The sequence below is a fragment of the Symphalangus syndactylus genome, chromosome 16 (assembly GCF_028878055.3).
Source record: "Symphalangus syndactylus isolate Jambi chromosome 16, NHGRI_mSymSyn1-v2.1_pri, whole genome shotgun sequence".
In the NCBI taxonomy this organism is placed as follows: Eukaryota; Metazoa; Chordata; class Mammalia; order Primates; family Hylobatidae; genus Symphalangus; species Symphalangus syndactylus.
The window spans coordinates 101470139-101487362 of NC_072438.2; the positions used below are offsets into that span (position 1 = coordinate 101470139).

The following is a 17224-nucleotide window of genomic DNA, read 5'->3' on the forward strand; positions in this document are numbered from 1 at the left end:
TCAGCCCACATGCGACCAGCCTACTCTGCCCTCAAGCCCTTCCTCCCTCCCTCCCTCCCTCCTTCCTTCCATCTCACTCTGTCGCCCAGGCTGCATTGCAGTGGCATGATCTCAGCTCACTGCAACCTCCACCTCTTGGCTTCAAGCGATTCTTACGCCTCAGCCTCCTGAGTAGCTGGGATTACAGGCGTGCACCACGGTACCCAGCTAATTTTTGTAATTTACTTTAGTAGAGGCAGAGTTTCACCATGCGCCCAGGCTGGTCTTTAACTCCTGGCCTCAAGTGATCCGCCCCACCATTAGCCTCCCAAAGTGCTGGGATCACAGGCGTGGCCACCGTGCCTGGCCCTACATTTTCTTTGTGTGTCTTTTTTTCTCTGTCTTCTGAGATAATTTTTTTTTTTTTTTTTTTTTTTTTTTTTTTGAGACAGGATCTGGCTCTGTCACCCAGGCTGGAACGCAGTGGTGCAATCTCAGCTCACAGCAGCCTCCACCTCCCAGGCTCAAGTGAGCCTACTGTCTCAGCCTCCCAAGTAGCTGGGACCACAGACAAGCACCACCATGCCTGGCTAGTTTTTGTATTTTGTAGAGACGGGGTCTCACTATGCTGCCCAGGCTGGTCTCGAACTCCTGGGCTCAAGCAATTCTCCCGCGTTGGCCTCCCAAAGTGCTGGGATCACGGGTGTGAGCCACCACGTCCGGCCTGAGAGAAATTCTTAACCTCCTCTTTCAATCCTCTTTTGAGTTTTAAACTTTAGTTCTCATGTGTGACTCCCGGGAGGTCCTCCTCTCTAATGTCCTTGTCCTTTACGGCGTGGGGGCGATGGTGATGCTGAAGCCTGCGTCTTCCTGCGGCATCTCCATCCCCGGGCACACTGTGAGCTGCGTCTCCCTGCGGCATACCCATCCCCAGGCACACTGTGAGCTGCGTCTCCCTGCGCCATCTCCATCCCCAGGCACACTGTGAGCTGCATCTCCCTGCACCATCTCCATCCCCAGGCACACTGTGAGCTGCGTCTCCCTGCGGCATCTCCATCCCCGGGCACACTGTGAGCTGCATCTCCCTGCACCATCTCCATCCCCAGGCACACTGTGAGCTGTGTCTCCCTGTGGCATCTCCATCCTGGGCGTGCTGAGGCCTGCGTCTCCCTGCGGCATCTCCATCCCCAGGCACACTGTGAGCTGCATCTCCCTGCGCCATCTCCATCCTCCGGCGCCCTCTGGGCTGCTTGGGATTCCATAGCTGGGCTCCGCGCCTGAGCACCCATCACCCCTTCCCCTGGCTCCACTGGTGTGAGGGGCGGGCGCCAATAAGCCGAATGGGAACTGGAGCCACAAGGGTGTGGGTGGGCATTTGGGTGTAGCGGGGAGATTTGGGTGTCTGTGGGGTGGAGATTTGGGTGTCTGTGGGTGTAGCGGGGAGATTTGGGTGTCTGTGGGGTGGGGATTCAGGTATCTGTGGGGTGGGGATTCGGGCGTCTGTGGGGTGGGGATTCAGGTATCTGTGGGGTGGGGATTCGGGTGTCTGTGGGGTGGAGATTCGGGCGTCTGTGGGGTGGGGATTGGGGCGTCTGTGGGGTGGGGATTCGGGCGTCTGTGGGGTGGGGATTCGGGCGTCTGTGGGGTGGGGATTCGGGCGTCTGTGAGGTGGAGATTCGGGCGTCTGTGGGGTGGAGATTGGGGCGTCTGTGGGGTGGGGATTCGGGCGTCTGTGGGGTGGGGATTCGGGCGTCTGTGGGGTGGGGATTTGGGCGTCTGTGGGGTGGAGATTCGGGTGTCTGTGGGGTGGAAATTGGGGCGTCTGTGGGGTGGGGATTCGGTCGTCTGTGGGGTGGGGATTCGGGCATCTGTGGGGGGAGGATTCAGGCATCTGTGGGGCAGGGATTCGGGTCTTGGGGGTTGAGGATGGGGTGCCAGTGTCTTTGGGTCCCCCAGGATGGGTGCAGTGGCTCACACCTATAATCCCAGCACTTTGGGAAGCCAAGGCTGGAGGATCACATGAGCCCAAGAGTTTGAGACCAGCCTGGGCAACATGGTGAAACCCCGTCTCTACAAAAAACAGAAAAATTAGCCAGGCCTGGTGGCGCTTGCCTGTGGTCCCAGCCACTAGGGAGGTTGAGGCAGGAGGATCACTTGAGCCTGGGACATGGAGGCTGCATATACCTGCACTCCAGCCTGGGCAGCAGAGCCAGACACTATTTAAAAAAAAAAGAAGCAGCTGGATCCCTCCTTCTTACCTGACCCAATAACTTTATTTATTTATTTATTTATTTTTATTTATGTATTTATTTTGAGACAGAGTATCGCTCTGTCTCCCAGGCTAGAGTGCAGTGGTCCAGTATCGATCTCGGCTCACCACAACCTCCACCTCCTGGATTCAAGCAATTCTCCTGCCTCAGCCTCCCAAGTAGCTGGGACTACAGGCGTCTGCCACCACGCCCGGCTAATTTTTGTATTTTTAGTAGAGACAGGGTTTCACCATATTAGCCAGGCTGGTCTTGATCTCCTGACCTTGTGATATATCCGCCTCGGCCTCCCAAAGTGCTGGGATTACAGGCATGAGCCACCGTGCCCGGCCCCCAATAACTTTAAAATAAGGATAATAAATAACACGTCTTATCCTTCGTTTTCCTTGGGTTTGAGAACAAAGTCAACCCACTCTCTCTGAAGGAGTCTGATTTTCAATCTTTACAACTGCCCAGAAAAGTCGAGATTATCATAGGAAACCAGCTCTGCACGTGTTAAAACAGCCAGCTGGGAAGTGGCCAGACAGGTCCCTGGGAGCAGCGCCCGGAAGGTGGGGAACCTGTGGGGTCTGGCTCTGGTTTGCGGCTGTCCCGGCTCTGGAGTGGTGCCCCGCTTGGCTGGGCGGTCCCACAGGAGAGGGAGCAGCGTGGGGCCCCTCGGGAGGACCCCGGGCCCTCCTGCGTTTGGGGCAAATGACGGAGACGCGGGGCACACCTCGCGTGAGAATGCGCCCTGTGCGGGCTGCCCTGGCCGTGCCGCGTGCCCCAGCACCCTTTCCGCAGCCCGGGTTCCGCGCGTCTCCAGCCCCCGTCTCAGGCCCCTTTCGTGTGTCTTTCCACCTTTGTCCTCTCTGGACGGCGTCAATATCAAGAATCAATCCTCCCAACCGCTTCCGGCTGCTGCGTCCGGGCAAAGCTGGTGACAAAGTCCTGGCTTCGAGGGCAGGACCCAGAGCTCCTTGATGGTGGTAGTGGCTGTGTCCACGTGGGCAGGTGCAGGTGCAGTTTACAGGCTTGGGAAGCTGCCCACACTGTCCACCTGCACAAAAGAATTCCCGGAGAGCACAGCCTCACTGGAGATCCTCTCCTGAGGATAAAGGTCAGCAAGACCGGAACTTGCTCCCCTGCAGGGCATTTGCAAACTCCTCAAAGCCTTTCAGAGGCTCCACCTGTACCCCAACCCCAACCCCACCCCAGAGTGAGGGGGCCTCATGCCTTTGCCTCAGTGGTTCACATTAATTTCATCTCCGTGGTAGTCACACCCCTCGCAACACGGCCACTCTCCACCCCCACAATGGTCACTTTCCCCCCCATGGTCACTCCCCATCCCCCTCACAGTCACTCTCCCCCCCCATGGTCACTCCCCCCCCCCCACAGTGACTCTCCCCCCCCACAGTCACTCTCCCCCCCACAGTCACTCTCCCCCCCATGGTCACTCCCCCCCCCACAGTCACTCTCCCCCCCCACAGTCACTCTCCCCCCCATGGTCACTCCCCCCCCCACAGTCACTCTCCCCCCCATGGTCACTCCCCCCCCCACAGTCACTCTCCCCCCCCATGGTCACTCCCCCCCCCCACAGTCACTCTCCCCCCCATGGTCACTCCCCCCCCCCACAGTCACTCTCCCCCCCCACAGTCACTCTCCCCCCCATGGTCACTCCCCCCCCACAGTCACTCTCCCCCCCATGGTCACTCCCCCCCCCACAGTCACTCTCCCCCCCATGGTCACTCCCCCCCCCACAGTCACTCTCCCCCCCATGGTCACTCTCCCCCCCACAGTCACTCTCCCCCCCATGGTCACTCCCCCCCCCCCACAGTCACTCTCCCCGCCATGGTCACTCTCCCCCCCACAGTCACTCTCCCCCCCATGGTCACTCCCCCCCCCACAGTCACTCTCCCCCCCATGGTCACTCCCCCCCCCCCACAGTCACTCTCCCCGCCATGGTCACTCTCCCCCACACCCCCCCAGTGGTCACCCTCCAGCACACATCCAGATGCTCCTCCCACAGCAGCCTCCCTCCCTTAAGAGCCTCTGAAGCTGAAAATTGAGGAGGATGCTGTTTCTCATTTGTGCAGGTCTCCAGCCACCCGGGCCTCCATCCCTTCATTCTGTTAAAGGGGTCACTGCGTCCATGATGTTCTGAGGGCTTTTCCCATTTGTGCAGGGAAAGCAGGGGAGGGGTGGCTGCTGTTGGCGCCTGCTTCTCAGCACCGGCCACTGTGCCCTGCGGGCGTCTGCTGCTTTTCCAGACACAGGCGTCCAGGTCTGGAAGCCACTTTGCCAGCCGAGGTGTGAGCCCCTGCTGTGTGCCACTCAGCCATCCGCACCCCTCCCTTCCCCTTCTGAGCCTCTGGCCCGGCCCCCATGCAGGGGCCACGTCAGTGGCCAGCCAGGAGCTGGGCACGAACACCCGTTCTCCAGCCCCCACGTTTAGAGACAGTGGCCTCACAGCTCTGAGGGGTGCAGGTCCCGGTGCCCTTGGCCCCCGAGGGAGGCACTGCCCAGCAGCTGAGGGTTTGTCTGTTGTCCCCACCCCGAGCCCTCTGGGCTCACCCGGAGGTGACAGGAGTAGGCAGTGGGCCGTGAGCCCGGGGAGCCTGAGATCTGGCCGCTTGCTGCGTGGCCTGAAGGTTCTGGCACCCTCCCTGGCTGCCGCCACCAGATACACCGGAGGTGGCCACGGAGTTCTCTCCTGAGGGCCAAATCCCACTGCCCCTGCAGCGGCTCAAGGTTCAGCCAGTCCTGCACCCTGCGTGTCCACCGCCTGGGCCCTGGCTGCAGCCCCGGGGGACTATTTCCTCACTTTACAGAGGGGGGCCTGAAACAAGGAGGGCAGGTCACACCTCCTGGGTGGGTCACAGGACGCGGGGGCTGCACGAACACGGGGAGACGTGGGCCCCTTGGGTTCCCGGGGGTCTGGAGCTGGAGGCAGCCCCGCAGTGATGCCTTCCGGCACCTTCCCTCCGCAGGCGCCTCACATAGGACGCTGTCTCGCTTGCTGGAAGCTTCCGCAGAAGCTTGTTCCCTTCCCTTGTTTAGTTGTTGATAAATCAAAGGCAAAAACACGGGGAGTGCTAAACTTCCGTGATTGATGAAGACGGTTTCATAATTTCTACTTTGAAATGAATGATTTTATAAGGGCAAGAGAGAAGAAGAGGGTGAAGTGTGAGGAAGGAAGCTGGGGGTGGGTAGGACCCTGAGAATCCAGGCACCGGGTGCAGACAGGAGCCCCCCAAGAGCTCTGGGGGCCCAGGCTTCTGTCCAGAGGCCCCAGCCTCGCACAGACGATTTGCCCATTCAGGAGAAACCACAGCCGTGGATGAGATTTCCAGTGGACACGCCTGCCTTGCCCGTTTCATGGAACAAGAAGAAAGTTCTTTATTAGTAACTCACACACATTATACACATTGAGAGATTCTCCATTTGTTTTTGATTTTCAGCAGTTTGACTGTGATGTGCCCATAGATATGATTTTCTCTGTATTTGCATTATAAATGTGTGTCTTTCACCAAACTGGGGACATTTTTTACCATTCGCTCTTCAAGGTTTCCCCGCCCCATTCTCCCTTCTTTCCAGAGCCAGCTACACATGCATTAGGCCTTCTTCTGGGTGAGGATGAGGGCCTCGCTGTCTGTCACCCAGACTGGAGTGCAGCCTTGACCCGCCCAGGCTGACTGGATCCTCTGGCCTCAGCCCCTGAGTAGCTGGGACTATGGGCACAAACCACCAGGCTCAGCTAATTTTTAAATTTCTTTTGTCGAGAAGGGGTTTTGCTATGTTGCCCAGGCTGGTCTTGAGCTCCTGGGTTCAAGCGATCCTCCCGCCTTGGCCTCCCAAAGTGCTGCGGCTACAAGCTATTGATTTTGCCCCACAGACCACTGAGGCTCTGGTCACTTTAAAAAGCATTTTTTCTCCTTGTTCTTCTGACGGGATGATTTCTGTTGATCTGTCTTCCAGTTCACTCTCTTTGCTGTCATTTCTGCCTGCTCGTAAGTCTATCCATTGAGTTTTTATGTCAGAGATTCTAGGGTTTCCACTTGGTTCTCTTTGATAAGTTCTATTTTAGGCGTCAGCAAACTACAGCCCATGGGCCGGCCACTAATTTTTGTAAATAAAGTTTTACTGGAATGCCTATCTGTGTCATTACGGCGGCTTTCGGCCTCAGTGGTAGTGAGTGGTAAAGTTTTACTGGAACACGGCACACCCGTCTGTGTCGTTACGGCGGCTTTCGGCGCCCGTCTGTGTCGTTACGGCGGCTTTCGGCCACAGTGGTAGTGAGTGGTTGTGAAGTGATCCTTCTGTTGGCAGCTCGCAGAACCTAAAATACTGACAATCTGCCTTTAAGAAAAAATGTGCCAAGCCCTGTCCCACTCCACAGCTGCGACCTGTCCTCTTTAAGTGGTTATGAGGACGTTTCTTTTCTAATCTTGAGCAGCTGTTTCAGGCCCTGGTCTGCTGATTCCAGGGTCTGACCATCTTGAGTTCTCCTCTGATTTGAGCTGGGCCACATTCCCTCTTCATGTGTCTCGTGACTTCCATTGCCCCAGGACGTTGGACCGGTGTCTTGCTGGGGCCCGTGTTCCGCTGTGGCCCCTGGAAGGCGCCGCGGGGTCTGCGGTGGCTGAAGCTTGTTGCTGCTTTGAGCAAAGCCCTGAGGTGGTTGCAGCTGGGATCTGCATCCAGGTCTTTCCTCTGCTGTGGGCAGCTTGGGACCTGCCTGTATCCGTCTGTTCTCACGCTGCTAATAAGGGGGCCCAGGCCGTCTCTGGGGATGGGGGGCCGGAACGGCTGGGTCCCAGAGAGGAAGGGGTGTGGGGTCTTCCCGGCGTCCTGGACGGAGGCCGTGGCTGGCGCAGAGGCTGCGTTCGTTTTGCCCCAGCGCTGTTGCTCAGGGTGGTTTGGAATTGAAGGATCTCCTGATTCTCTAGGGAACTGTTGGCAACGTTCATGTTTCAATTTAAAAACCGACTAGGTTTGCTTGAGTGTTGTAAACGTACAATGTCTAAAACACCTGGTGACTTGAGCGCGGGGAGCCCGATCCTGAACGGGCTGTTGTGCTTGGAGCTGTGTGAACTTCATCTGACAGGAAGCAGCTTCCCCGCCCGGAGGCCCGGCCACGCTCAGAGAGGGGGTCCCTGCACGGCCCCCAGGAGCCGGCTCCCCTGTCCCACGCCAACCTGAGTACTCATGCGGAACTGCAGGCAGGCACGCGTGGGGTCACGCAGGCACGTCTGCCAGGCTGCACGGAGGACCTCCGTGAGCACCTTTACCTCTGCCCTGGGCTTGACGGCCGACACATCTACCGTGATTCCTCGCTGGTGCCCTGCAGGCGGGCAAAGTGATACTGAGGTGAGAGTGCGCTGGCACGCTCCGCCGGACCTGCAGAGGCGGGTGGTGGAGAACTCAGACCCACAGCTCTGCTAGGAGAATGGGGTGGACCCTGTGTGTATCTCTGTGTGTCTCCGCACATCTCTGCATCTCTACGAGTCTCTGTGTGCGTGCACGTGCTCCTGCATGCGTCTGCGCCTGCCTGTGGAATGCCCCGGGCCCTCGGCCACCCGGAGGGTGGGTACCTGTGCTTCCGCCCTCCTTCCTGGCCTCACCGCCCCACCGCTCAGCCGGGCTGTTTCTGGGAGGCAGAGTTTAATCCTCCGGGACGTGCTTCTGTTAAAGTAAAACCACAGGATTGACTGCGCTGTTGCATTTTTGTGAACTCGGCTGAATCTCTATCACCTTGAAAGGTCCTTGGAGGCGGCACAGGCCCTGGGCCTGACCAAGCCTGGTCCCTCTGTGCTCCGAGGGTGACCGAGCCCCGTCCCTCTGTGCTCCGAGGGGGTGTGACGTGCGTTGGCCGTGGCCTTCCTGAACCCCCCGGGGCCCAGAGAGAAGCCCTTTCCGCGCCCACTCCAGAAATGTCCGGTTTGCCAGCGCCTGCCCTTCCTCCTCCAGGCACAGGGTTTGTAATTAGAACTAAAAGCGTCTGTCCCCTGTCGTAACCATCAGGCTGCTGAGCCATTGTGTGCTTAATTAGCTGTGACTGTCCAGCCTCGGCAATCAGTTACCTGAGGGCCTGCGTGTCCCCAGGTTTGTCCCCTTGTGTGGAAGCCACACAGGCTGTGGCAGGTGGACTCAGTGCCCGGTCCCGTCCATACTGACCCCGTCCACACCGACCCCGTCCACACTGACCCCGTCCACACTGACCCCGTGTCCACATCGGCCCCATCCACACCAGCCCCATCCACACCAGCCCCATCCACACCAGCCCCATCCATACTAGCCCCATGTCCACACCAGCCCCATCCACGCCGGCCCCATCCACGCCGGCCCCTTCCACACTGGCCCCGTGTCCACACCGACCCCGTCCACACCAACCCCGTGTCCACACCGGCCCCGTCCACGCCGGCCCCGCCCACGCCGGCCCCGTCCACGCCGGCCCCGCCCACACCGGCCCCGTCCACACCGGCCCCGTCCACACCAACCCCGTGTCCACACCGGCCCCGTCCACACCGGCCCCGTCCACACCGGCCCCGTCCACACCAACCCCGTGTCCACACCGGCCCCGTGTCCACACCGGCCCCGTCCACACCGGCCCCGTCCACACCGGCCCCGTCCACACCAACCCCGTGTCCACACCGGCCCCGTCCACACCGGCCCCGCCCACACCAGCCCCGTCCACACCAGCCCCGTCCACACCAGCCCTGTCCACACCAACCCCGTGTCCACACCGGCCCCGTCCACACCAGCCCTGTCCACGCCAGCCCCGTCCACACCAACCCCGTGTCCACACCGGCCCCGCCCACACCAGCCCCGTCCACACCGGCCCCATTCCCGCCAGGGCTCCACGCCAGTCGCATGCCGTGCGTGCACCTAGCAGGGGGAGCCTCGTGGCGTGTCCCAGTGGTGCCAGAAGCGGGTTCCGTCTGTGGAGCTTCTCGTGCTTTTGGCTTCGGCGGTTGTGCAGCTGACCCCAGACTCTGCATAGTGCGTCTTGGGAGGGTCCGACACCACCTGGTGCCCTCACAGTGTGTGCCACGGGGCGAGTTCTGTTCCTTTCATTTCCTCAAGGCCTCAGACACCCTGTGCCCTTTCAACCCACGGGGCCGGGGTTGCCGCAGTCAATGCGGTGGACCTGAGGCTCTTCTGGTAGAAGGTTGAGGATGTCGCTGCCTGTTGCGTCCCGGCCGCCCTGCAGCCCCTGCCCGACAGCGCTGGGCCGAGGAGCCTGTGCCCTGCGCCTGTGGTGGCTCCAACGGGGCCCAGGGCTGTGGGTTCCTTCCTTTTTGAGGTGCAGTGTCCCCTCCACACTCCCGTGGTGTCTCTGTAGCCATGCTGGCTTGAGCAGTGGCCCCTACAGAGGGGCTGGACCCTGGACTTGGAGCGGCTGGGCCTTCTGGCGATCTAAGGAGACGTGCTCAGATGCAAGGCTTCCAGGAGCCGTCTCGGCATCATCTCAGGCCCTGCCAGCCACCTCCCTCCTGCTCTAGAGCCTCAAAGGCCCATGTGTCCCCAGGGAGCAGGAGTGATCGGTTGTCAGACCAGAGGGAGCTGCAGACGTCATCAGGCACTGGGAGGTGTCTGGAGATGGCGGACGGAGGGCACAGGAAGGAAGGACGGCCCAGCATGTGGGGACGTTTCCACACAGGGACCCTGGAACCCAGCATCGTCATCCTGTCCTAAAAATGTGCAGATTGTGGTGGGAAGTAAGTGCCTTGCCTGGAATGAGTCTGCGGAACAGGCCCCGACCACAGGCCCAGGCCTGGTTGGTGACGGCAGATGCCCCCGGAAGGCGGGGTGGCCCCGGCTGTGTGCGTGTGGACAGCACCGCCTGGGTCAGGCCCTCATGCCAGGCCAGTCCCCGGCACTCAATACCAACCGGCAGCAGGAACTAGCACAGGGACTTGGCTCCCAAACGTCCATTATGTGCTTAATTGCCAAACCACTAGCAAATTGCCTCTTAAAACCAGTCGAGTTCTTGGTTTCACTGGCTAATTACAATGCAGACTGCCGTTCAAGAGGAGGCCGTGGGTCCCTGGGAAAAGCCATGTGGAGCAGACCAGCCCCAGCCTGAGGACGCCCTCTGAGGACTTCCATCAACCACAGACCCCTGGTTTCAGGAGAAGATGAGAACAAGACCCTTCCCCTCTCTTGGTCCCCAGTCCAGTGTCCCAAACCAGGGAGATGCAGAGGTCACCGAGGAGAGGCCTGGCCTTGGTGCCTCCTTGGGAGGAAGAAGCAGACGCCCAGGAGAACCCCCACCCTGGCTGGGGCGAAACTGCTGTCCAATACCAGAGGAGACGCTGCAGGACCCCCTGCCACAGGAGAATGGGTAGAAAGAGTGTCCCACCCAGAGCCAGCTCAGCAGGGAGACACACCCCAAGAGAGGCGGCTGAGGCCAGCAGGGGCACCCTTCCCAAAGCGGGATTGTGCAGAGAACGTCCACGGAACCTTCCACGGCGGGCACAAGCAAGGGGAGAAGACATGCTCAGCCAGGCATGGTGGCTCACGCCTGTGATCCCAGCACTGTGGGCGACCGAGGCGGGCGTGTCGCTTCACCCCAGGAGTTTAAGACCAGCCTGGCCAACATGGTGAAACTCTATCTCTACAAAAAATACAAACATTTGCTGGGCATGGTGGCGCATGCCTGTAATCCCAGCTACTCCGGAGACTGAGGCAGGAGAATTGCTTGAACCCAGGAGGCGGAGGTTGCAGTGAGCTGAGGTGGTGCCACTGCACTCCAGCCTGGGTGACAGAACGAGATGACGTCTCAAAAGGGCTCAGTGGCTGGGCTGATGCTGGAAGGCAGGAAGTGGGGCTGGCGGGGAAGAGCCCAGCCTGGGACAAGTGTGACAAGAAGCAGGAGTCCCGCCCCTACCTCACACCACAGAAATGGCCGGAATGCGAGTCCCAGAAGCAGCAGCTCCAGCATGGGAAATGGAACGGGGCGTTCATCGTGAGGACGTTCACAGAGAAGACACGGTTAGAAGCAGCACCGCGGCGTCGGACCCAGACATGGCCCAGAAGTAGCGGGGGGGAAGTGGCAGCCGAGGCTCAAGCCACTGTCTGAGCGAAAGGTCCGAGAGACTTCCAGGAATAAGGAGAAAAAAGACAAGATAGAGCGACCAGAGGCAAAACAGCAGCCTTGAAGAGGAGGGCGGTGGCCAAGGCAGGAGGCCAGCATCCCTGAGGCAGGGACTCCCACAAGTGAAGCTAAGGCTTCACAGCTGACCAGCACGTGCCTGAGTTGTCGGAGGGCAGAGGCTGGAGATGTGGCCGGGCGGCCCCACCCGGGACGGGGCAGAGGCTGGAGATGTGGCCGAGTGACCCCACCCGGGACAGGGGCAGATGAGGCTTCGCTCCCAGGGTCAGGGTCAGCGGCTCAGGGGGGCTGCGGGGGATCTGGAAGCTTCAGGAAGCTTCTTTGAAGTGGAGGAAGAACAAAAGAATAGAACAATTGTGTTAAGAGATATCCTTGTTTCCTGGTTGGAAACAATTTGTTCTGACAACCAGACAGAGATAAACGTGAACAAGTGGCCCCGACAGGTGAACTAAGCAAAGTCCAGCTGACTGTGTCCTTCACAGCAGCCCCGGTGCCCAGACAGGCTCAGACACAGAGGTGTCAGCCTGACATTCGCAAACGCTCGAGGGTGGACGCCAGCTGTCAAGGGAAGAACCCGGATTTGAGATCCGGGAGCAGAGAAACCAGGTTTCGAGGGCAGTGGGGGCATTGATTCCCGCACCTGGAGGGAATTCGGCCAGTGCACCGTGTCCCCCGAGGCAGAGCTGTGGTGTGACTTGAGGGACACCTGCGGGGCAGGGGCATGCGCACCGGGAGCTGCCCACCAGTACCACCCAGATCCACTTCCAGGCTCAGGGATTTCAGGAACAGACATCTGTGTGGAAAGACTGTCTCTCTGAGGCCAGCAGGGCCTTCTGAGTTGCAACTATTTTTAAGTATTTTCTCTGTTAAATTCAAGTAAAAAAAAAATTTTTTTTTTCAGACAAGGCCTCCGTCGCCCAGGCTGGAATGTAGTGGTGCGATCTTGGCTCACTGCAGCCTCAACCTCCCAGGCTCAGGTGATCCTCCCACCTCAGCCTCCTGAGTAGCTGGGACTACAGTTGTGTGCCACCATATGCCCAGCAGAGTTTTTGTATTTTTTTTTGTAAAGACGGGGTTTCGCCATGTGTTGCCCAGGCTGGTCTCTAACTCCTGGGCTCAAGGGATCCACCTGCCTTGGCCTCCTGAACTGTTGTGTTGGGATTACAGGTGTGAACCACTGAGTCCAGCCTTCAAGGAAAATTTAATTGACTGCCTTTATTTTTCCTGCTAAAAAATTTAGCAGAAAACATGAGCAGGAATGGCTTTGTTAAGCATAACACAAAAGTCAGAAGCCATAAAACAAAAGACCAGTAAATTTAACCATAAAAAGAAAAGACGTTTGCATGGAGCAAAGTGACAGAAGACAAAGTGGAAAGATGAGAGCAACATTTTTGAAAGTGAAAATCTACCTGCCGCTGAAGACATAAGCAAAGGCTGGATTCTCCAGCTTACGAAGAACCTTGTGTCAATAGAGAGGATCAGTGCCCGGCAGGGGAGCTGGTCATTCACAGAACAGGGGGTCACCCACAGGTCGTCAGAGGCTGTTAGGTTGGGCCTCTCAGGAGATGGGCTCACACCTGCCTGGACAGTGGGAATGGGCGTGGCTCCTCCCCGTGGGCAGGTGGGACGGCATGTCCCATGCAGGAGGACACAGGTGAGCTCTCAACTCACACACACACACCCTGAAGACTGCAGGAGCTGCCCTCGGATGCCGCCGCATGTGGGAAAGGCGTGTCCAACACATTTTTCCAACCCCGGATGGCAGAATGTTGGAAACCGCCGCCCTCCCACCTACGCGGCGTTTGTGCGTGTAAATGTATATTTTCTCAGTAACTACCAAGGTCAGAGGATGTTTTCTGTGGATTTTCAGGGCTTACTTCTGAGCAGGAGTGTTTGGTCTGAAGCCAGCCTGTCCCTCACCCACCAGTGTCCCAGTTAACAGGCTTTTACAGTAACCAGCGGCCACATTGGAGTGTGGCGGAGGGTCAGCAATGGTGCAAGGAGTGGAGCGTGGCGGGGGTCGGCGGTGGTGCAGGGAGCACTGTGAGTCCCCAGGGCACGGAGTTGCGTTGTTGTTTGTAAAGACAAAGCTGGTCCCTGTGTCCCTGACTTGCTGGCCCCGCAGTTGTCTGGGGTGGCTTCACAACGGTGGTGATCACTGTGAACCTAATTTTGGACGACTGTGGCTAAAAGACCCAAGCCCTGAACAAAAAGACCCCGTGCCAAGTGTTTGCAGCCACCAAGGGCGAGGGCGTCCTGGAGCTCCGAGACTCCCGCTGCTTCCCAGGTCTGACCTGCGGCCACCGTGCTCCCCCCCACCACCACGGTGCCCCCCACCTGGGGACATGCGGTCTCTGTGGTCACTGGATCTTATCCTCAAAGCAGCCCACATGCCGGCGGGCACCGAGGGGCCACAAGTGCCCCGCTGGCTGCTCCACAAGTGATATTGGACAAATACCGTCTCCTAGGTCTTGTGACCCTGAAAAGGGGAGGACAGGTGAGCCGATTACGCCTACAGGAGCCAGCCTGGGACGTGGGCAGAGGCAAAGAATGTGCATCGTGTAGAAAACAGCGGCCTGGGTGGGTCTCGCCAGGGGCTGGGCAGCCTCCAGGGGGTCACCGTCACACGGCCGTGCCGGGCTTTGCTAGGCACTCATCGAGCAGCAGCGGAGGTGACGACGTCACCAAGGACAGATGTGAGAGGCGCGGGTCAGCCTGTGGGTGGGGCAGGCACCGGCACCGGGCACAGACCACCCTGGTCTTCCTAACACAGCTTGGGACACCAAGGCCAGGATTTACAGCCTCAGGAAGGAGGGAAGGAAGTGGTAAACTCCACTTCTCTCTGGACATTAATAAAGAAATCAGGAGGCTGCAGAGGTGGGAACACCTGCCCCAGGCCTTCCTGCACCACAGGGACCCCCAGTGGGACTCTCAAAGGCCTTGGAGCCCTTAGTGTGCAGATTCCCAGGCCAGCCTAGAACCTGCTGAGTCCCGGGTGTGGAGGGGGCCCCAGGCTGCCCTGAGCAGGGGCCACAGCCTTCCCCTCCCAGGCCCGGAAGGTGCCACGCATGTCTCTTCCAAAGCTCTGCGAGGCTAGGTCTGTCCCTGGCCACCGTAGGGACCCGGCCGTGGAGCCCAGAGGAGAGGGGCCCCTGTTTTCCTGCTGGGCTGCCAGCCCCATGAGCCCAGATCTGGGGAGGGGGCTGCTGAGGACGGGGCTGTCAGGGCACGAGTTAGGGCCCCAGGACTTCTCACTTGCATCACAGCCACTCCCAGCTGGGGAGTACCTTCTAGAGAAGGGAGAGCCTGGGGAGGGAGCAAGGTCAACCCTGCAGATGCTCTCCTGCTGAAAGCTGGAGCAGACGGGACCCTGCAGGCCAGCTCTGAGCGGGGCCCCGAGGACGTCAGGGAGTGCACCCTCCGTGTTCCCCAGGGACAGCCTCCCTCCCTCATTCCAGGCTAGGCCCTCCCTCGTTGCAGGCCATGCCCTTCCCTGGTTTGGTCATCACTGTCGCGTGGTTCCAGCCTCCCTGGGCCGACCCCTGCTGCCCTGCCTGACAGGTGTGGAGCTCAGATCCGTGCAGGATGTGCAGCCCGGAGTGGGGGAGCCGTCGGGGGACTCAGAGAGCCTGTGGGGCACATGGTGGGGACAGGGGTCCACAGCAGGACCTCCGATCCTGAAAGCAGGAGCCTCTGAACCCTAATCCCTCCCGGAGCTGGTGTTTTGGAATCTAGAGCAGCAGGCAGAGCCGCTGTCCTGGGGACAGGGTCGGGAGACCGCAGTGCAGTGCTGGTGGCCGGGCAGGTGTGGCGCTTGTGCCTGCCACCCTCCCTAGAGGGGCCCATGCCACCTGTGGTATTTGGTGTAAGACCATCCTCGGGGAAGGAACGGCAAATCCAGAACAGCAGCTCCCTCCTCTGGGCCAGCACCCGGCCCTGTGATAGCTCCATAATTACAAGGGAGAAAACAGGCAGGGAGGGCCGAGCTCATCAGGACCACGCAGTCCGGAAGGGTGGGACGCGGCCACTGCCTCCGCCGCCCCTCCGGCTGTGCTGACACATTCTTCGGGGGCAGGTGGTGTTCGAGGGAGCCTCCCCGCTCCCGCTGCTCTGTGCTTAAATGGGGTCTCGGCCATCTCAGAAGACAACTTTCCTTTGAATTTCAAAGAAGACTTAATAACCAGCGGCTGAGGGAATGAAGAAGCTCATTATCCCTTACATCACCTAAGCCGGAGAACGCACCTCATTTGTCAGCCTTCCCGCTATTTTGAAATCAGGCCAAGCGCAGGAATTCTCATCACCTTTTTTTTTTTTTTTTTTTTTTTGAGTCCAATTAAAACACAGGAGACATGGCCCAGATAGGTTGGTGCCTGCACCCCCATCCACAGGGCCGGGCAGAGCCTCCGAGGTCCTGGCAGGGGCGATGGTGCTGGGAGATGGGTGAAGCTCCATGGGGGGTCCCCAGGGCCTGCTGTCCACCCTCAAGCTCACCTGTGGGGAGTGGAGTGGCGGGACCCAGAGACCCTTCCTAGAAGGCCCCACCCAGGGGCTGTGATCCCAGGAGAGGGGCACGAGGAGAGGGGGCCACAGCCTCCATGGGGTCCCTCCAAGGGGGTCTCAAACGGAGCCAGCCTCAAGTGGGAGCAGGCTCTGGCCACAACGTCAGGGACAGGGTAAGCTGAGACCTTGGTCACCAAGGCAAAAGGCACAGAGCGAGTCGGGGGTCCGGGGGACCAGAACCAGCCGGGCAGTGGGACGGCAGGTCAGAGTCCCCCCCAACACTGTCCACCCAGCACGGGCCTCCACCCCATAGCACCCTCCTCCAACTGACTCCCTTCTGAGGGCTCCAGCAGCTGCCCCTGCACCCTCCTCCTTCCCAGCCCTCTTGGGCTCCCCGAAAAGTTGGGGGAGGTCTTAGATGCCTGCAGCTCTGGGCCCTGTGAGACCTGATCACCTGGACCTCCCTCCCCTCCCCCACAGGACCTCCACCTCCCTCCCCTTCCCTGTGGGTTGCCCCCACCTCCCTCCCCTGTGGGTTCCCCCCCACCTCCCTCCCCTTCCCCACAGGTCCCCCCACCTCCCTCCCCTCCCCCACAGGTCCCCCCACCTCCCTCCCCTCCCCCACAGGTCCCCCCACCTCCCTCCCCTCCCCCACAGGTTCCCCCACCTCCATCCCCTCCTCCATGGGTTCCCCCCACCTACCTGCCCTCTCCCAAGGCCCCACCCTGACCTCCCTCCTCTGCCCCATGGGTCCCACCCTGACCTCCTTCCCCTCCCCTGTGAGTCCCCCCCACCTTCCTCCCTTCCTCCACAAGTCCCCCCTGACCTCCCTCCCTTCCCCTCCCCCACAGCCCGGCCCTGACCTCCCTCCCCTCCCCCACAGCCCGGCCCTGACCTCCCTCCCTTCCCTTGCAGGGTTCCACCTGTCCCACAAGGTCACCAGCGTGGTTCCCGAGAGCGCCCTGCTCATCGTGCTGGGCCTGGTGCTGGGCGGCATCGTCTGGGCGGCCGACCACATCGCGTCCTTCACCCTGACACCCACCGTCTTCTTCTTCTACCTGCTGCCCCCCATCGTGCTGGACGCCGGCTACTTCATGCCCAACCGCCTCTTCTTTGGCAACCTGGGGACCATCCTGCTGTACGCCGTCGTGGGCACCGTGTGGAACGCGGCCACCACCGGCCTGTCCCTCTACGGCGTCTTCCTCAGTGGGCTCATGGGTGAGTCTGCGCCACTGTTGCCCCAGCCGGGCTCAGGGTGGGGTCCGGGAGGGGCGGGGCTGCCTCATCTCAGAAAGGTCGGGGTGCCGCACCCAGGCCTCCATGCGGGGAGTGTCAGGTGAGAAACGTGGCTGGCAGCCCCGTAGGCCCTCGTGACCAAGAC

General features: G+C 60.1%; 1 protein-coding gene across 3 annotated transcripts in view; it reads left to right on the top strand.

The window, feature by feature from the left end:
- Window positions 1–17224, top strand: part of SLC9A3 (solute carrier family 9 member A3) — a 51093-nt gene that overhangs the window by 16307 nt on the left and 17562 nt on the right. For all 3 annotated transcript variants that reach the window (XM_055246136.2, XM_055246135.2, XM_055246133.2), the window contains exon 2: window positions 16759–17061. In XM_055246136.2, the coding sequence (XP_055102111.1) occupies window positions 16759–17061 (303 nt within the window). The remainder of the gene's footprint in view (window positions 1–16758; window positions 17062–17224) is intronic.